Below are 21,826 nucleotides of genomic sequence, written 5' to 3' on the forward strand. Positions count from 1 at the left end.
GTATATACCGTGCATTTGCATTCCATTTCGTGAAATATTGGAAGGTCACTCAGCTCGTAGATATCTCGCATAGCTGTCGATATTGTTTATTTATCGGTTTCATATCTTGCTTACGAAAAAAGTGGCGCACTATAATATAAGTTAATTTTGCTTGCAAGCCTGGCACAAGAGTATCAAAACTTTATTGTATTAAAAGATGGATGGAAGTTTATAATATCCTTTGTTGTAGTCTGAAAGTATTTTGCGTCGCTCCGACTCTGACTTAGCTATCCTATATAGCTGGCGATATCGCTTTTCTATCGCTTTCATATCTTCCTACCGTAGCAAGTGACTGACTCCTGTGATATTTCAAAAGCTTTTCGCCTGGAGGACAGTAAGACATCTTACATAGAGATGAACTATATTTCCGATAGTTAAAAACATTTATTTGCCCAAAAACTTATCAAGAAGCTTTAAGGTAAAGGGTAACTCCTAGCCAACCACTCCAGTCTTATGTATTGTTGTTGCAATTGTAGCTTTTCAACGTTAGTCTTTGAAACTCTAGCCAAGCACACGTGCTTCCCAACTACCCAACTGCACACCTACACATTCCTGACCATTTTTGGCAACGTCACCTACGGAGAATTGTCGCCTTTTGCTTTTTGGGTTTTTGGTTTCTAGTTTTTGGTACTTTGCCGCAGCCGCAGCTCATTTCGTTTTAAATTTAATTAAAGCAAAGTTTTGGCCACCGCAGCAGCAGCAGCAGAGGCAATGGCAGTGGCAACTGCAACTTTTTCAAAGTAATTGTGGCAACTTTTCCTTGGTTTGGCTTGGAACTTGCAACTTGGAACATTTTCGTGCAGAACTTGAGCCATTTTTGTTGGCTTTCGCTGAGGGTTTTACTCATCTTTTTTGTTTTTACCTCTTATTTTTTGCGCTGAAACTTTATTAGCACAATGAAGTGTTGGACTTGGTAATCTGCGCGTGGCGCATACTTTTTGGCTGGGTGTTAAGTTACATTTTATTCAGTAAATCAATTAGAAATTAAAGAGCTTCGCTTGTCCTGTACATAATGTCTTAAATATTTGCCTTTTTTCTTTCAACCCCAACGCAGCAAATCACCATTGGCATCCATTCGGGCGAGGTGGTCACCGGCGTCATCGGGAATCGTGTGCCGCGCTATTGCCTCTTTGGCAACACCGTCAACCTGACGAGCCGCACCGAGACTACCGGCGTGCCCGGTCGCATAAACATAAGCGAGGAGACCTACCGGTGAGTGTAACATAACTTTATAGTTAGCTTATTGGCGAGGGCGGGTGAGGCGGGTGGGACGGACTCTGCGGGGCTTGCGGGGCTTGGCCGGCTTCGTTGGCTGCCACATAGGCGGCAACGGCCGCTTGTTTGGCCTCGTCGGTGATGGCGCCATCGCCAGTGGCCATAAAGGCGGCGACAGCTGCCTTCTCAGCATCGGTGACTGCCTCCAGCAGCTGCACATGATTCTCACTCTCATCCTCGCTCTCTGCGCCGCTGCTGCTGATGGTGTCCAGTCGCTGCATGGCGCTTGTCAGCCGCTGCATTGGCTTCTCGGGCAGCGGCTGTGGCTGCTGGTGCTGCAGCTCCGTTCCCTCCAGCTCTTCGGTGAGGTCTATGTAGCGCTGCAGTCGCTTGGGCAGGCGCAGCGTATCGATGCCGTTCGGCAGTTGATTATGTTCCCGCAGTATATCCCGAACGCGACAACTGAGCGAGCAGAAAGGGAAGAAAATGAATTTTGTCATAATATTACAAATATTTGTGTTTTACTTTGGGCTCAGAAACTAACTTTCAGCCAAATTTGTTAAATATATTACCAGAAAATTCTCGTGAGACTACCAGCTTTCAGCAACTTTCACTTTTGCCTTTTGCAGCCCAACCAACTGCCTGTCAATCTTTACCAGCTATTTCATAAATTAATTTAAGTTTCGCATAATAAGCTGATATAGAAAAAAGTAGAAGGAATCACAACAACAACAACATAAAAACCGAGCTAAGCTCAGCAAAGTTCATGTGCTTAAAACTTTTGTTGTAAGAAAATTTTTATAAACTTTACTTTTGCACAACTTTACTTATGCGCTTTTTTTGCGGCATACGAAAAAAACGGAAACAATGTGCCCAATCGGTAGTGCCCGACTAGGGGATACCCTGCAGCCAGCGACAAGTTGACATCATAAGCATTCTAACTTCTCTTCACACACAAACACACAGACGCTGCTTCTCTGCTCTGGAGTGTAGATATACAAAAACACAAGGCTCAACCTTGAAAAATAAGTTGCAAAATATTCGTAATCCGTATATGCTATACGAGACCAACATGCCAAGATTAGCATATATTACTCTTACATTTGTCGAGCTTTGCATAAAAAACCAAGTCACAAAATCTTTATTTATCGATATTATGAAAAGCGTGAAAAATACTGAAAGAAAGAAAAATATTGAAAGAAATTTATAAGCGCGTTAATTGAGAATATATATTTGACACTTCAAGCCTCAAGCATTTGTAGAAGCCCAAAATGAAACGAAGCATTTATATTAATTTTGCTTTCTCTTCACCCTCCGCTCCATACAATAATAAATTGATTCTTGAAAATTTTTGTTTTTTTTTTGTTAACATTTTAATTTTCAGCCGTTATAGATACGACTATAATGTTTTCATTTATCGAAATTTAGGGTTGTATCTCCAAGCAATTTTTTAATTGTGCTTCGTGAGCATCGACCAGTATCAAATGCAATATTTTTGATCTGAATATACTTTAGAAGGTCCATCTTTACATGGCGATACGAAAATATCTTTATCATTGCTTGCATATTGTTAACAAAAAAATATATCGTTGACATATATAGAGAGCCGGGCACATTCTACTTTTAACGAATATACTCTTTTTGCCTTTGCGGACGAAAAAAGAAGTTCAAGTGCCGGAAATTGTGAGTAGATTTTTCTTCGTTCTTTTCTTATTCCGTACACTTTTCCACTTTCCCCACTTGATTCGCGCGCAATCAAGCGTCTTTTTAAGGCATAGTGAAATCTGCCTTCGCGAAGGCCACAGAGCAAACTTGCTAATACTCGCATGTGTGTGTGTCTGTGTGAAAGTGCGCACACAAGAGGCAATTGTGAATTTCTGTGTGTGAAATTCAGAAAACTTGAACGCAAAAAAATGGACTCCATAAAACGCGACATCAGCTTTAAAATATGCTAATCTGTCGCATAAGCTGTCCGCCGCAGCCAACCGAGAGCAACTTTTTATGTAGCCGTTAATTTGCGTTGTCAACATTATTGAGGGCTGCAAATTATGTGCGCGTCCCAAAGCGCCAGCTACTAAGGTATTATAAAACAAAAGAACAGGACTGTGTTCGAGACAACGAATATTAAATACTCTTGCTCACAGACAGCGAAGCTTGTAATTGCCGAGCTTGTTTTCAATACAAAGCTGAGAGATTTGATTGCATAGAAATAGACCGAGAGACAGACGAGCTGATTTGTAGGCTCTGCGGCTTAGACAGTTCAATAATATCTATGTACTATATCCATGCGTCTTTTACTAAGCATTACCCGTTTCGCGACAAAATAATAAGACCCTTTGCAAGGGTATTAAAAAAGCGTATGCGCAACATGTAGACTGAGACTTGAATGCGCTTTGTGGTAGCGCAGGGGCTCGCCTGAGTGACATTAATGAGCCTCAAATTGAAAAGCGCTTGCCTTTCAAAGCAAAATAAATTCTACATGAAAGCGAAATGTAAAAGAAAATTGCATAAATCAAAAGCCAAGCGGGAGCAGCAACCACAGCAATGGAAATCCGACTGGCAAATGCTACGACAACTGCGCAATATGCACATAAAATAAATAAATATATAAATATTATATATATACCTCCATATATATTTATTAAGAAAGTATATACACATGCGAACAGTTGCGGTCATTCGATATGCAAGTGCGCGGTTTCACAGCACAAGCATTCACCTAGGAAAAACATACTGGCACATACCAAGCAAATAAAAATCAACGCAAATATTTTGGTAGAGTTTGCTTAATCTGAAGATACCCTGCAGTTAATTTAGCATTAGGCTCAGTTGAAATTCTATTTAAAAGATATCAAAGTGAAAAATTCATTTCAATAAGTTTTTAATGATTTCTACAAATCCACTGCTACAAGTGGAAACTGTGTAGAAAAAGTATAGCTGAAATTAATATCGAAATACTAAGCCGAGCAAAAGTAGTCAGCTTTGGTCTTTGCACTTCCGACTCATGTTCTGGCTACAAATTAAAAAAGTAATCACCAAAATTTCTATCATACACATCTGCCAAAAACAAAAAATTCTTCTTCAGCTGCGGAAACAGTGGGTAAAATAATATTATGTTCTGGCTACAGATTAAAAATGGAAGCAAAAATGTATATCACACACATTTTACCAAAAGCGAAAAATGAAGCTACAGCTGCAGAAACTGTTGATAAAACTATTATATAATATTATATTTTAGGAAATCCTCCGCCGGGATATAAATAAACATATATAGGCTTTAAAAACACATGCATTTTCTTTTCATATATCTTTCGTGAATTCGGCCAACCCACCTCCACGAGCGGAAAATGAGTGGTAAACTAATCTTTGGAAATCCCCACGAAACTCGAATAATAACAGCTATTTCATAGTTGCCTTGCTGAGTAATTTTCTTCATACAAGGGTATACCCGGAAATTCAAAACAGAAATCGTTCACCGATTTCTGGTTAACTCACCCAAAAGTGCGTGAAAGGCTTTTATGTCGAGATAAACTGATATACTTGTATTTAACAAAGTGGAAAATGCCTGCTTGTACCAATCCCTTGTTACTGGGTATCAAAAGCACACACAAGTACAAGTGGCTTGTGTGGGGCAAAGTCGTTGCGTTTTTTATGTGACACGTGAGTTGGCAAATAGCAAACATGCGAAGCAAATAACACAAGTTGGGGTCAAAGTTTGCCCCTTGCCACAAGCCGCACTGAAATCCGATCTAAGTGCGGCCGTCAGGTCACACCAAACTTTTTTGCCAACTTATCAAATTAGTAAATAGCTTGGCAGCTTATCGATTAAATGCTGAGTACTAATCAAATTTGCACGAAATTCAATTAAATTTGGCCAACAGCTGTTGGCTAATTGGCCTAAACGCAACTTTGCCCAAAATGCGACAAAGTCGAAAGCTCGATAAGGCCTAGAGATTGACATAATAGACAAAAGGCAAGCGAATTTCCTGTAAGCCACATCACAAAAGAGGCAACGGCGTTGACCAAAGAAATAAACTCCAGTCGTGAGTGGCCGACTAATAGATACCCTGTACACAGCGCCAGCAGCTTAATTGAAACTATTCTAGCTGATTTTCTAGCTTACTTTAATACATACAAACACAAAGCACAGACAGGTTATATACATGCACACACACACGCATACAAGCAAGCTAAGCAATTCTGCTTCTCGAACTTTATGGTAAATGTATTCTTGAACAACTGAAGTATTAATAATCTGATAGTTACGAAATTTTCAGCGCATAAAAAGGACAGCCTAATATGTCTAAATATTACGGATCCATCCTTAATATTTTTTCCTGAATTTTGTGCAAAAAGTAAAATATTCTAAATCTGTATGTACTGTGCAAAAATCTTACTACCAAGTTTGGTGTATATAGCTCCTACAATTCTCTACTTATGCTAAAAACAAAACAAAAATCTCAAAATTGACAAGCTCGTTCTGCGTATGGCATAGGGAATATACATATATTCAAATTTTTAAGGTGTGTAGCTTTTAAAGTTTGTGGGATTAATGCGTTCACATAGATAGACGGACGAACAGGCAGATAGCTGGACAGATGAATATGGCTAGTTTGAATGTATATACTTTAAGGCGTCAGAGATATTTCCTTCTGAGTGTTGCCAACATTTGCACAAAACTATTACACCCAATATCAGGGCATATGAAACAGGCCAGTTGGCAGGCGCAACAGAAGCGTCAACAAAATGCTTTGTCAAACTGTCTATCAATCAGACAGGCCCAGTCGGGCCGTGGAGAATCGCTGCTATGACTTTTGTGCTTATTAAATTTTCCGGGCTTATCGCGGCACACTGTGAGAGCTGTCGAAAGTCAGGCAAGCTTTGAGGCAGCAGCAGCAGCAGCAGCAAAATCTAAGCCAAAGTAATTGAATAAGGAACAAAGTTTCACTTGGTTGCCAACCAACAGCAGCCATGTGCTTTAGCTGTCAGGCCATCATCCTTTCACGGAGCCCAGCAGCCAGGACTTCAAAGTCGAGTGGACAGTGGCGGGCACAGCCGATAGCAATGTTCGCTTTCAGTTCTCAGTTGATAATTACCGGCACAAGTGTCGCAGTGTGGGCACGCCATAGACCTGTTCCTTGCCAATGATTTTGTCCATTAGGAGTCGTCCATAGCGCTCGAAAAACATTTCACGACGTGACGCATACACTATGGGCTGCAAAGAGTAGAGAGGGGAAACTGAAAACTGAGCAAAAAGTTAAAAGGATAAAAATTGGGCTAGTTGATAAAGACAGACAATTCGTGACCCGCATATGAAGTTTGTACGATTTTCCTCTGTCAGGCAGGCAAATGGATAAAATGCAATCCCATAAACATATTCAACTTAAATTCGCCTTCAAAATAGTTAGTTAAATAAATTTAGATTTAATGATGATGAATGTTAACTGCTACACAATTCTATTCTAAGACACTTGGCGATATAGAGGAGAAATTGTTTTTGGGAACGCATACTTAAAGTTCCCTTTCGTGCTTCGTGACTCACCTTAAAAGGCATTTCGATCATGGACACATTCCGCAGGAGTATCTTGAGACAGAGAACCAGTTCGTAACTGTAATTGCGTCCATTCTCGATGAGTTTGTCGAGCAGCGCAATTATCACGGAGGTGCCTCCATCGGGTGGCTGCGGGGCGGCGCCATATCTGAAATGAAATGAGTAGCGGTCACGAATGCGGCTACGTGCAACGAGCTGCCAGCAGACGGTAGCCAGTAGCCGGCAGCCAGCTGCTGGGGCACGTAGTTGGTTAGCTTGCGGTCGGGCCAAAGAGCTGGGCAAATGCTCTGCGGTTAACTGTAATTTGTAGACGACATTCAGCTCAAGTATGCGTGTAGAGGATTCGAACCGGTGACCGCACCAGCCCGTCGCGATGCAAGGTAACTGGTAATAAATGTTTGAAGTGCTGATAAACAGTATGCGCAAATGAAATAATGAACAGAACACGGTTCGCGGTCATGTTGTCGACGCGGTGTCATATGCACACAGTCACACCCACACCAACACACGCACACCCAAACCCATACACAAGCATACTCACACTGTGGTAAATTGCAAATGAAGTGCAAATGTGGCATGCGGCAATGGCAGCTCGCAGCGAATGGCAAATGTTGAACGCTGAACCGCATCAGCATTGTCACATTTTAAATTGAAAATGTTTTTCAAAATGTCTCATTCGCTTCTTCTACGTTTCAATTTGCATTTCGCTCAGATAAGCTACGTAATTTATATTTAACAATTTATATAAGCACTGAACGAAAGCTCGGATACAAATTCTTAATGCTTATTTTATGCTTGTTTTTTCGTAAGATATGTCAAACATAATCTGCTAGATTTTTAGTTCAAAATTATAAAAACATATACATCAAAAATAATGTTTAATAATAACAAAACTAATAAGAATTAAAATAGAAAATAATAATAATAATAATAATAATAAAAATAATAATAATAATAAAAATCATAATAATAATAATAATAATAATAAAAATAATTATTATAATAAGAATACGTCATTAAGCTATGTCATATTATAATAATATTAATAATAATAATAATAATAATAATAATAATAATAATAATAATAATAATAATAATAATAATAATAATAATAATAATAAAAATAATAGTAATAATAAAATTACGATAAACATGTATTTACAATCATAATATTTTTCCCTTTTAAGTGGCATTATAAATTGGTTAAGTTCTTGAATGAAAGACATTTTATTTATTCAAGATATCTGGAACACGTGTCAATAGGAGTCTTTCCATCCTTTTAACATATGAGCTAAATTATATCAACATTCGACTACTATATCATATATCATGAGAGTTATGGGAACATAGGCGCAAGGTGTTTTAAAATCAAAGACTTCACATTTTAAAGAATTTAAGTGTTGCATTCTGCGCATTTTTCTGAGTGTATGAACGAGCGTTTTTTGTATCAGTCACAATATGTCTTTGGCATAATTTACTACAGATAGACACACGCATACAGAAGTGAAGCGAACATTAATATATATGAATATATGAGGAAAATATATGCAGGCGCGTGGAAAAATACTCTTGAATTGCGGTAATTTGCATATTTTATGGCCAATTTAAAATGAAAATGTAACAAAGCGTTAAGCCAAACACAAATGAAAATCGTAAACAATAGCAATTCACAATTTATAGCTGCATCAGCAGCGAAATCAATCGAGAATTGAAAATCAGAGGCAACAGGGCGACAATGCAGCAACAGCAAGAACAACAACAACAGAAACTTTCTAAGCGGCACAATGGGCAACATAATGGGAGTACTCAACCCTCATTTCAATTTTCCCTCACTCCTGTCAATCCCTGCCATCGCAATTGAGGCAGCTGACTTGGTTTCTAAGTACCTTGACTACAGACTGATACTATATTACGCAAACTATTTATATATGACCTAGAATATTATATATAAGTACTAAATCTCGATTGAGCATTAAGAGATATGAAAAGGAGAGATTAGAAGGGAGTAACAGGGCCTAGAGTCTCTACAATTATCAACTGTCTGTCGGAACCCAAAACACCCATATATAAGGAGTCAGCGTTGAAATGCCCAAAATGCTGAGGTTTTTATTTGGAACGCTTGAAATAAATCTTCAACAAGCGCGGGAAATTATCCTGATAGCTCATAGTTTGCTAGGTCATTAATTAATTGGAAAAACTAAAAAGAGTCAAATGGTCAAAAATAGTCTTAGCAACCTGGCATAATTGTAAGCTTGACGGGGACTAAATATAGATAATTTGGTTTTAAAAGCATAATTTTATTGAATAACAAATCAAATAAAACGAGAAAGAAGCGCTATCTTCCACATGCCGAAGATTTAATACCCTTGCAGACCCAACCTTTTCATAATGCTCATAGTGCTTTGCCCATATCTAAAAAGCACAGGGAAAATAGTTAATTCCGAGTATGGTCCGATGTTGATATGATTTTGCATATATATGAGGAGCGTAGTAAAACTAATAAATGCCGAATTTGGTCAAGATATCTTGATAAACAAAAATGTTTTTCATACAAGAACCTACTTTTCGACCTATCGTTCCTATGGCAGCTATATGATATAGTTCTGGTTTCGATGTATGTACTGCGTGCAACAGAAAGAGGGACTTCTGCAAGGTTTCATAAAGATAGCTTTCAAACTGAGAGACTAGTTCGAATAGAAACAGACAGACGGACATGGCTATATCGACTCGGCTGTTGATACTGATCATGAATATATATACTTTATGGGGTCGGAGATGTCTCCTTCTATGCGTTACACATTTCACAACAAAATTATAATACCCTCTGCAAGGGTATAAATATATTCTTAACCCAACTAAAGTATATTCTAACGAAACAAGGAATTTTATTTTCATTCATATTTCATTCATCATTTTATGATTCGTTGAGACACATCCAACTCAATATATGGTATGAATCTATTAATACAGCATTTGTTTTATTTAAGTCTGCGCTCAGTTGCTAGGTGTGAAAATATCTGTTGTAGTTGATTTGAATGTGCAATTGGGAGAATAAGATAACAGCTTTTATCGCCTCGTTTACAACTAGCAACTTCAAATATTTTATGGCGATTGCTGGCAGCATTTGAATTTCGTGCCATAGGGCATAAATTGTAATATCTTGTGCCAGTTCTGATTTGATTGCAATCGCTTGGGTTTCTGTTCTCTGCGCTTCTTGGCTGGCAATCAATATTCACATTTTAATGCAAAGCATACTTTTTGGCGCTGCATCAAAAATTGAAAGAGCCCGCGCCAAAGGCTACACAAGCAATGAGGCGTGGCACAACAGCGAAGACAACAACAAGGCAACAATGTATAGGAAATGCACATCGGGCAATATCGAGTTATAAAACAATAAATTGCCAACCGCAAGGCAGCAACCAGAACCCAAAAACTACATATAACACAAGACAAACGACTATCTGCAGCAAACCGAAGATTCAATACCCTTGTAGACAAATGGCTTCCGGCATTACTGATATGTGAATAGGGGAATGGAGCTCCTAATTTCTGAGTTTGGGCAAGATGTCTTGCCTCATTCTTCAAGCGGATGTTTCTACAGTTTGGTGACAATATCTTAAAAAACAAAGTTTTATATATGAGAACTTTATTTTCGACCGATCGTGCCTCTGGCATCTCTCTGATATACTCTCTGCAAGGGTATACAACCATACAGAACCAGTTCCAAGGACGGCGTCTGAGCTGGCAGAGAACTAGATGAAACTGCAAGCACTTACATATACATTTTATGAATATTTCAATGTTGTTGTTGATGTTGCTGCTGCTGCCGCTGAGTGCACGCTCGTAAGTTTGTGGCAGGCTGCTTGGCTGGGGCTGGCCATGAGACACTATGGAGACGCCTCGCGTCGTGTCGCGTCGCCTTGTCATGCAAATTCGCTTTGGCAGCGACTTTCATATTTAATGTTAATATTTGCGTCGCGCAGAAGAGGCGCTTTTGTAGGCGTGACGCCTGTCAAGGGTGCGGCGGGCGGGGTGGGGTGCGTGTCATTGTCAGTTGTACCACTTGATTATGCTAAGCGCCGCATAGAGTTTTATATTGCATACATTAGGGCGCCCGCCGTTGCCACAGCCAAGTGCCGCAGCGCAATACATATTGTTTGCGCTAATTGAAGTGTCGCACTGCAAGGCTAACCCTATTAGCCATCCACCAACACTTACCTGAGCAGTATTAGCAGCAGTTCGGGCGCATTTGCCTGCAGCGCAATGCGTAGCGGCGATGATCGTCCACAGGACTCGATGGGCACATCAATGAATCTGCAAAAAAAGTATTGTTAAATAGTTGGCTAGATATGACACTGGCTAAGTGGGTTAGCACACAATTCCCCGTAAATGTAAATAAAAAAAGTTCTTGCTTTTAGGCCAAACACTATTCAGGGCTTAATGCCTGCGCACAGTGCTTAACAGCCAACCAAATGGCTTGACTACATTAGGCTGAGGGCAGAAGTTGGTTTGGGCAACTGCCTGAAAGCTGCTCCAATGCAATTAAGCTGCTCGCTTGCTGCCTGTTGCTGTCCATTGTCACACGTAGGGCTTTTTTTCTGGTCTGTTTTTTTTTTTATACCCCTGCAGAGGATATTATAAGTTTGTCAGGAAGTTTTTGAACGTATCCTTCTTTTTGATGCTGGTCCATATGAAGAGAGAAGTTGGTCAGATCGGAGCAATAGCTCAAAATTTAATATAGAATCGCAAAGTATTTATTCAAAAAATGCATAGTTATTCGTACAAAAACTCAAATAATGCTCAGCTTATCCAATAGATCGAGAATCAGATGTGTTTATTTCTTTAAATCGTGAATGAAGGACAAATGTTTTAATTTTTGAAAATGTTCTAATCAAACCTTACAATTACGGGCTTGATTCCCAACATATAGGCAAATACTTTTCAACGAAAAGTATCGCACTATTTTATCCCAAACCTATCATAGAAAAAGGTTGCGCTCTACTATGAAAACTTTGCTGTTATATAATATACTAGCGGGTATAACCCGGCCTTGCACGTATGTTATAAAATCAATGTTTTCTAAAATCTCTGAAAATGATTTTGAAACTGATCGGACGGGAATCAAACAAACTTAAAATGCACCAAAAAAAAACTTTGAAATGCATTTTCCACCGAAGGAGTTTAGATTTTGCGAAAAATGTGAAACACGTCTCAAATGAGTTTTCTTATAGATCTTTGGAACCCTCATTTGCACTAAGGAGGGATGGATTTTCAAAAAGTGTAAAACACCTCTCAAATGAATTTGAACATAGATCTTTGAAAATGAGTTTGGGGCCGATCGGATGGTAAACAAAAAACTTTCATACAACCGTTTTCCACCAATTTATTACTGTTGCGGGTGGAATTTCCAAATTCGCTGAAATACGTATTCATTAAGTTCTTATGGAGAGCTTTAAAAATAAGTTTGAAGCAAATCGGACACAACTTAAAACTTCGCCCAAAAAATCTTTGAATCGCATTCCCCCCGAAGAAGTTTGAATTCTGCGAAAAGTGAAAAACACGTCTCAAATGAATTTTCATATAGATACTTGGAAATGAATTTGAGGGCGAAACGTCACCCACCAATTTTGTTAACCCCCTTTTCCACCAAGGAGGCATGCATTTTCCAAAAAGTGCGAAACACCCCTCAAATGAATTTGAACAAAGGCCTTTGAAAATAAATTTGAGGCCGATCGGATGGTAAACAAAAAAGTTACATACAAACGTTTTTCGCGATTTTTTCACACTTGCGGGTGAAATTTCCCGAAGCCCCGTCTTAACGTGCACCTACATCACATAAGGTAACTACAGTGAAAATTTCAGCTGCCTAGCTCTTACGGTTTGGGCTGTGCGTTGATGCCCAGTCAGTCAGTCAGTCAGTCAGTCAGTCAGGACAAACAGTTTTATATATAGAGATTATGGCAAATCTGATTAATACTTATAGGGTATTTAATCTTCGACTGCGATATTTCGAGCTTTTGTATTTTTTTTTCTGTAAGTTTTTGCCACATGCCATGAAGCTGTCCGTAGACAACAGAGCTTCAATACTACGTATACGCAGCGTTGTTAGAAGGCGTTTAGCTCCATTGAGCCATTAGCATGTTCAGCGTATGCACTTGAAGCGCTTTGTGGCACATACGATACAATGACATACACACACACACGTACCCGGCCAGGCATACATACACGTCTGTGTGCGTGTGTAAATGGCTTTTATGTGTGCGCATAAAATTGGGCATATAAGAGCCTAAAAACACAATAAGGCAACGGCAGCGCACATGCAGGTGGTACACTCACACATACGCAGACACACACACGCTAATACACACACTCACACACATACGTAGCACTGTTGAACAGTTGCTAATTTACCGTTCCACACAGTCTGAGCTGTAAAGTCCTGTGCAAATTAATTTACAGCCTGACAGAAGTTTACAAAGTCCAGTTTAGATCTGAAAAATTGTTAGCCTATAACAAGTTTATGAAACCAAAATTAAAATGGATGTAAAAGTCTGAAATAACTCAAGACAAGTTGCTGCCAGTAAGCTCTATTAAAGAAGTAGCCAAGAATTATGAGGAATTTGAATATTTTAAGTTCAAACCGTAAATAGATATTTCATGTGAATATTGTCTGGAATGACTATACCTGAATTGGGACTGACTTTTCAGCTGAAATTTCAGATTATCCAAACGAAAATATGTTCTTTTAAGAGTTCTGGACTGAAGTCCATGCAATGTGCTCAAATGCTAAGGAACTCTGTGCAATAAACCGTCTGCTTATACAAGAGTTGATCAGATGTAAAGATATGAAACTTAAAGCCTTTCTAGTTTACAACCGCTTCAGATAAAATGTAAAAAGTGTATCCTGATTAAAGTGTGGCGAATCGAGAATATCTATAGTGAAAAACCAGCTTTTGAGAACAATTTTTGAATAGATTGTAGTTGTATCTATTAAAAAATTATTCTCAACAGCTTCGCCTAAGGGGGAGAAAATATAATTGTATTTCGCCAAAGGTGAGGGCGACACATAACGAAGAATGGATGTATCAGAAAAAACTAGTTGGGCAACCTGTTTCTTGGTGTGTGAGCAAGTATCCGTTGCGCCCAAGGAGTTTAACTGAGATTTATAAATATTTTGGTTTTGACAATTGCAACTTTACAATCTTTTATTTTATTGATTATGTTAACGCTTGCGATATCGATAAAGATGTTCAAACCAAACTCAACAAAACTGATACCAAAGTGCTCCTAAAGTTTAGTTTATTGAATATGTTATCCATCGTGGTATTGAATTTATTATCTTTTATTAAAATTATACATAATGTTATTGATTTGTAGAAAATCGCTTAAAAAGTTTTTTTTCTCATCTTCCTTTTTTTCGTCTCTTCCCCGCTAAAAACTGCGGTTGTAATCTTTTCGTGTTATATGTTCCATAAAATGTTTAGCTGACAATTTGTTGTCGTTGTTTAAAATAAGTTAAGATAGCTGTCAGACTGTCAAGCACTGAGACGACTCCTTGTGAGTTCACAGAATCAAATGATTACCTTCTTTCACTGGCTTAATATGGTCAGAAGGGATTTCAGTCAGACTGCTTTCTGTAGACTCAGTCTACTGCCTGACAAATGCAAAGAGAAAGTGCTTCATAATATATTTATCAAATGAAGCTTATTTGGTGCGGCATTAAATCTAGCTACAAGCATACAAATCAGACAGTTTCCAATCTATATCTGAGCTTAAGCTCTGATTAGAAATACTTGTTTTAACAATTCTATGGGGCAACATTGCGTATACTTAACAGCTGCTGGCAATTTGACTAAATCAGACATATAGCTTGAGATTTATAAAAGTATTTAAATAAAAAGCTGTATAATATAGACATGACATATTCCTTTCTATATTTATGTATGTGTCTAGATATATATTCTATGCAAGAGACTTGCCATTAGACATTTTATGCTAGTTTGCGACGTGGATTTGTGCAACTTTGGCGTCACTCAACAGGCATGTTTATTGTCACATTGCTTGCTTTTACTTTTAAGCATACACACATACAGCCAGCTATTAATGCTTATTCATTTGAGTTGGCGTTTGGCTGCAGACACTGTTTAAGCTTCAACGAAAGGGCATCATAAATGTTGCCCTAATGTTTGCCAGACAGCTTTTCTTGTGTATGTGCGTGTGTGTGTGCGTGTGTATCTCTGCGCTTGAGTGTTGGCTATGTGCGCTTATTACACGCATTTTTGACTTTAATCCTCCGGAGTGCTGGCAAACAAAGCCAAAATACAAAGGTTTACATAGCTGCCAGTTGGTTTGCAGCTTATCGCAGCAGAAACACACACACACATACACACACACTTACACACACTCACACACGTGAACACACACACAGGTTCATAAATCTGTGGTAGCTAAAAAAGAAAACATATACAAGAAATGAGTCTGCCAGCGAGCTCTGAGCTCATGTTAGAAGTGAAAATCTTAATTATACATGACACCAACAGCAGCCCAGCCTCGACAGCATCTGAGATTGAAAGCCGCAGCGGCCATTGTTCAAATGTGTGTGTGTTTGTGCGCGTGTGTGTGGGTGTGTGTGTGTGTGAGTGTATGCTTGTGTTTGTGCTTGTAAAGTGTCGCCATCTTTTACTCAATTATGGCTGACAAACACGCACTGCGCGCAAACAATGCAGCATGTATTAATTTAATTAAAATCCTTTTATTTGTAATTTTCTCTGTTTTTTCACTCCGAATTTCCCGACGGGACAGCAGCAACAGGCGCCCCTTTTGTTCAACTTGCAAGACAGATTTATTTATTAAATTTGCCTCAATTTCCCAGGGCTTTCTTCACCAAAGTCTGTGCCAAGCACCGATTTCCATTCTGGTATGCTGCATTAATTCGTGGACCAAATAAATTTCCACAAAGTCGCAGTCGATTTTCTTTTTGGCTTCAAAAAGTTTTTCTAAAACCTAAGTTTTCGTAATAGAAACATTTTCCTTAACTTCATTTAAATTATAATTCATATATCTAATATTCTTGTGAATAATGAAAACTGACTATAAAACCATTTGGAATTCGTTTACACAAAAAAATGCTCTGAGATATTCATTTTATTTTTAATGGCAAATGAAATAATTAATATCTGGGAATGATGATGGGAAAATAAAACATGAATCGCTTTTACTCGGGTTTTCTATAAACGATTTTATGACAAGAGGCTCAAGCCCTTAACAAGTGAGAAATTTTTGTTGATAGTATTCAATAAAGACGCGCGTGAATGTGTGTGTGTACATACATACAGGAATTCTGGAATTTGCGCTAGCTGCGCCAACCACGGGGGCAGCCAAAATAAATTTTCTTTAATAACTTTGTGTTTGTAAACCGATGTTGATGAAATTTTCAACATTAGAAATTGCATTTAAATTGTGGCTTAAATGGGTGGGCAAAACAACCTTTAACATACATTTGCACAAATATATTATACTCCTTTTACCCATTTTTAATGGGTTCAGAGTATTAATAAAAAAAACCTACTTTTTAACCGATCCATCCTATGGCAGCTATATGATATAGGGGTCCGATTCGACTGATTACGACTACTGGCTGCAGCAGAAGTATGATAGCTTTAAGTTTTAGGAACTAGATCGCATAGAAACAACAGACGGACATGGCTGTATCAACTCGGACTAGCTATATCAAGGTCGGAGATGTCTCCTTCTACGCGTTACACATTTCATGACAAAAGTATAGTACCTTCTACTAGAATATTATATTATACTAGCTGTTTTTATTTTTTATATCTTTAGCAAACTATTTCGATTTATGTTTATTAAATATGTTTCACTTGCGCTGCTCAAAACAAAACCGACTTTCTAAAAACGCCTTAGAAGTAGGCAACTCAAAATAGCGAAGGCTTAAAAATAGATGTCTATTTACTTTTTGGAAAAGTTCTGTAGTATTTATATAACTTTCGATAGTCATTTAAAATAATATTAATTGTTTATAGCGGCTTCCTATTCAACGGAATAAATGACTGAAGGCTAATGGGTTGTTTTCCAATTAGACCAAATAGCGCAAGGTTGGCACATCTTGGCAAAAGTTTGGCATGCTAGACTTGAAAACAAGTTTTTGGCAGCCGCTGGCTTTCGAGCCGAACAGAAATAACATGCGAGTACACGTAAAATAACAAGCAACAAAATATTGTTGTCATTGTCAACTTGAAAAGTCATTCTATGAGCACTTGCGGCATTTAGAGCATGGCTGCAAAAATGTTTCCCATACCTTGTGCAAGTGTATAAGAGGAGTATATTGGTTCGTCGCGATGGGCGTGAGATGAGAGCTGCCAAGTTTAAGCTTGACAAATAAGTAAGTAGGGCGTTTTAGGGGCGTGTAAGCCATGGAAGTCTATGTCTTTGACAGCAGATTCAGGCAGACTACTGATGATTTTCCCTGAAAATCTAGCCACGCCCAGAAAATTTAAAATGGTTGGTGACAGTTGGAAAGCCACTGCTTGAAACGTACAGTTGGATACTCACCAAGCCCATAGTCAAGCCCACGTCTTAAACTGATTTAAGCTGATTTGGACGCTGTACGCAGCGCATTGCGCAGTCGGTTACAGCCCACTACCAATTGTTATTTTCTTCATCTTTTTCTTTTGCTGGGCAGCCATAAATTCGGCGCACTGTCAACTTACCTCAGCTGGCGCTCCTGCTCGAAACGCGGTATCCACACGGGCAGAGTTAGTTGCCTGCGTGTTGCATGCTTCAGAAAATAGACCACGGCGCGCACATTCTCATGCTGTCAGGCGAAAGGGAAATGGTATATACTATTTATGCAGCATATATATATGGCTTACCTGATCCTGAAAATCGCTGCGCCAGCCGGCTATAAAGTGCGGTGCATGTGGCCCAAATAGTGCGCCCAAAAAAATGCGCTCGAACGTCTTCTCGCACTCAAAAATGGCCACTGTGGAGCAAAGAAAGAGAGGCAATTACAACATAAACTCCACAAGGAGCAGCTCCAACAAAAGAGTCCCACTAAAAGAGCCAATTACGCAGCTGCACTTGTTGCCAGCTTTCCCTTTTATTCCGTTTTTTTTTTTGGCAACACGCATGCTGCATGCGGCGGCTGCCACAAAATGAAGTCGCAGCAGCAGCTAACGGAAAACGGAAGCTTGCTGAAATGTCAGCAGCCAAAAAAAAAAAAAAACACTGAAATTGTTTGTAGAAGCAAGCGCAGGTCTCTAGTTAACTGGGCTAAGAGTGGGCTGCCGCTGGGCAGCGGGGTGGAAGGGCTGCTGACAGCATTTTTGCTGCTGTTGCAAGCGTAAAAAATGCAAGCGTTACACACGAAAAACATGTAGGTGTGCTCGAGTCGATCGTGCCCGACTGGCAGATGCCCTCTACCGAGATGTCATTCGAAAAACACACGCACACAAACACACGTGCTACAAGTTGCATTTCCTCCTTCTCGCAGCCCCTCACTATGGAAATGTGTTCTAAAGTAACTTGGTCATTTACAGTCTGATATTTCTTAAGCTTAAATATGGCACTCAATTGTCTACATTTTCCTTTTATTTTAATGTAAGCGAATTATTAAAAAAATACGTGTGTACATTTTAATAAAATGTGTACGAGAACCTACCTATCAAATTTGGTATCTCAAGCCCATATTATCACAAGATATGCTAAAAACAAAACAGACTAGGTTCAAAAGCGATTTCGTAAATATGGAACAAGTAATCGATAAATCAAAATAAATTCGATTAGTTTTTTTGATACAAAATCATTTAAACAAACATTAGCTCTTTTTTGCTCTTCAAGTCTCTTGAGTTTGACGCTTTTAACACATACACACGCACATGAGTATAAAGTCGCGGCGCTTGATGCTGATCAAAAATATGTACGAGTACCGCTACCTTCAGCTACCTGTTACATACATTCGCACAAAAGCATTGTACCCATTCAATGGGTGCAGGTTGTATAAAAAATCGCAAGCTTTAACGCTTACCAAGGCACACACGAGGTTCCAGCACACATACACACACACACACATATATACACACGCACCACACATACACACGCACTTAGCACTCAGCCTGAAGCTTTGGCATACCATTAATTCCGTTCGTCTTCGTGCTGTCAAGTTTTACGCAGCATTTTAATTAGAGCCAACACCCAGCACACACACAAACGCAGCCTCTAGAGGCATGGCCCAAATAGCCTGCAACATTTTAAGGCACTTTACAAGTTTTACGATGCAACAAGCAACGAACAGAGCAACGAGCAAAAAGCAACAGCAGCCGCATTAGCAACACCTTCGCCTCAACTTAACGTAATTTCAGCTAGCAATTAGGGCAAACACGTGATTAAATGAGATTCGCTTGCTTATATAAGCAGGGTTATAATCTGATGCGATGCCATAAAATTCATTTAAATATGCAAGACAAAAGGCCATACCCAAGAGCACACCACACACACACCACTCACACACACATATGCTAGTGTATTAAATTATTAAGTTTGTGCCTTTGACTTACCCAACAGTTGAACAACCACCTCGGAATCGCGCACACCCCAATCCCAACAGGTGCGCAACGCAATATACAAAATGTTGTGATATTTTCCCATGAGGCAGACCTGCAAAAGACACATTTACACTCCCTTTATATAAATATATACACATGTATAAAATGAAAAGTTTTTGCATAAAACGCATTTAAATTTAAATTAAATGCCAAGCATTTTGACCAAACGCATATGCTACAAATTGCTTTGGTATTATGCAGGACTTAAAAGCTAAACATTTATCTCAAATGTTTGTGTGTGTGGACTTAAAAGTACATAAATTCACTTGTATACAAATCCTGCTTCCAAAATCACATGATTGATTATTCATTATGGCATAGATAGATTATATTAAGAGCTAAATTTATAGATTTTCAATGCCTTAGATGGATAAGGAAGAAATTTAATAAAATGCCGTTCACAAAGCGGTGCATAGAGATGAGCAAACACTTCTTTACAACACTGATTTTATCGCTTAGCTCTTATCGAAAACAAGGCATACATTCTATAAAATGTCACTAGATAACACGTTGATTAGGATCTTGAGATAAGGAAGGACTATGTAGTAAATGCTATTTAAGTCAGTTTACTTTCCGTACATTTCTGAATGCAGGCTTCAGATAAAATCAATCAAATAACGAATATCTAGTGAGGCATATTGCCCTTGCAGAAATGTTCAAAAATAGGTGCAAAAAATCCATATAATATATGTGTATGTTCTTGTTTATTATCAATGGAAGAGTCGAAATAGTCAGGTCTGACTATGCAAATTAGTCTCTCAATGTTATTGTTTTATATTTGCCATAGTCGACCAGATCGGACTGCTAAATCAAATAGGTGACAAAAAGACCCCGGACAGAAGTTATGTTCTCTATATGAATACATTTTTTTCATAAGATATCTTGATCAAGCTTGACGGGGATGCGCAAAACTTACATATATGCTTCAGACGTACTCATCCCTGCTTATTAATTTATGGAAAACCTTTAACCCTTGGGGCATTTTTTGTCATATTATGTGCAAAAAACTATATTTTATAGTTCGCTGCACAGAAACTAACCCAAAATATTCAGTGTAAATTAACAAAAAAAAATCAAAAATCGTCTGGAAAATATGTAAATCGTATTTCTACGTAAATCTCACATTGCCGTTGCCCTGCTTGGCCAGTCGATGGAAACGCAAGGCTTCAATGACCGCCATGCTGGCGACCTCTTCGGTCTGTACATTCTGGCCTACAGAGCAGCCCTTGATGATGGCGCTCAGGTGATCGAGGACATCGCGACGCGACTGTCGGTCCTGCAGTCCGTTCCGAGTGATACGCTCGAAGGTGTCATTAAAGAAGCACTCGAAGATGTAGTCCATGACCAGTTGGCGTCTCGGCGCCTTACCGCAGCGCTGGTGACTGGCTCGGCTGCTCGCCGCCCGAGGCCGTACCAATGGCCGGAAGCCGTACAAGTTTTGCGGCAATGACAGCAGCCAAACCGAAGCCAGTTGCCGTTTTAATTGACTTACGAGCAGCTGCAATGCCAACAACCACTGCAACAACATGTTGGCAAATAAATAACAACAAGAACAACAACAAATTAATATTTAATTCAAGAAAAGATTCACAATCAAATAAAACCAATTTTGAATAGACAAAAATACGTTAAACAAAGTTCGGCACACGGAAGCAAATAAAAAGGAAGGAAAACTTCACATGCGAACAGACAGAGGGTGAGCAGCACAGATAGAAAGGGAGGAAGAGAGAGAGAGAGTGAGAGAGAGTGCGAGCAAATGTGAGCGAACACAACAGCACGCGCTCTCACTCTCCCTCTCTCTGTGTGCGCTCTCCATATTGATTTTTTTTGTGTTGGCAACAATACGCACACAAACAAAAACAATACGGTAAAAACAAAAGCAAAATTGTAAACAAACAAACTATTCGCATTGCGTAGTATGTGCTGTATTTACATTTAATCAATTCATGGAAAACCACGTGCAATCAACTAAATCGAATTGCATATTCTATTAATTTTAGTATTTGTAATCATATCACATTGTTTTCAAATACCGACTAGATGTTCTTTTATATATTTTATAGCCAGCCAACTTCGCTTCTTTAATGCATTGTCAAACGAACGCGCCAACCAATACAATAATTCGCGCTGTTCAAACGCCGTTAAACAACTGAGTAGCAGCCCCACAGAACATACATATCTAAAATTTCAGGTCTAGCGCTCAGCTGTTCTTACCTTTTTCCCACGCGCTAACTCTCTTCTGCTCTCTTCTTGGCAACCCACCATACGAAACAGGTCTCTTACCCACCCTCACACATTCTAGAACTCTGCAGAGAGCTCTATCTCACTCTCTTGTAACAATTCGCTTTATTAGGACTGCAGTGCGTAATTATTTAACATTTTTTAATATTTTTTAATATTT

At 38.9% G+C, this 21,826-nt stretch overlaps 2 protein-coding genes across 2 annotated transcripts in view; one reads left to right on the top strand and one right to left on the bottom strand.

Annotated features, from left to right (window-relative positions):
• The window catches only part of Gycbeta100B (guanylate cyclase soluble subunit beta-1-like), a gene marked incomplete at its 5' end in the record, with an annotated part of 47,237 nt that overhangs the window by 10,572 nt on the left and 14,839 nt on the right, over positions 1-21,826 (top strand). Inside the window, one exon of the mRNA XM_064680372.1 lies at positions 1,094-1,251. Coding sequence (XP_064536442.1) covers positions 1,094-1,251 — 158 coding nt within the window. The remainder of the gene's footprint in view (positions 1-1,093; positions 1,252-21,826) is intronic.
• stops (SOCS domain-containing protein stops) lies at positions 975-20,920 on the bottom strand. The gene is made up of 8 exons (XM_064680542.1): positions 20,549-20,920; positions 19,378-19,477; positions 17,695-17,804; positions 17,533-17,636; positions 11,024-11,119; positions 6,797-6,953; positions 6,351-6,469; positions 975-1,716 (listed from the first exon to the last, which is right to left on the bottom strand). Exons 1-8 carry the CDS (start codon positions 20,765-20,767, stop codon positions 1,275-1,277), a joined length of 1,347 nt encoding a protein of 448 aa, XP_064536612.1. The 5' UTR covers positions 20,768-20,920; the 3' UTR covers positions 975-1,274.

The sequence above is a fragment of the Drosophila montana genome, unplaced genomic scaffold, assembly GCF_035044405.1.
Source record: "Drosophila montana isolate Dmon_TW-CO22-7 unplaced genomic scaffold, ASM3504440v1 contig_1264_1, whole genome shotgun sequence".
NCBI lineage: Eukaryota > Metazoa > Arthropoda > Insecta > Diptera > Drosophilidae > Drosophila > Drosophila montana.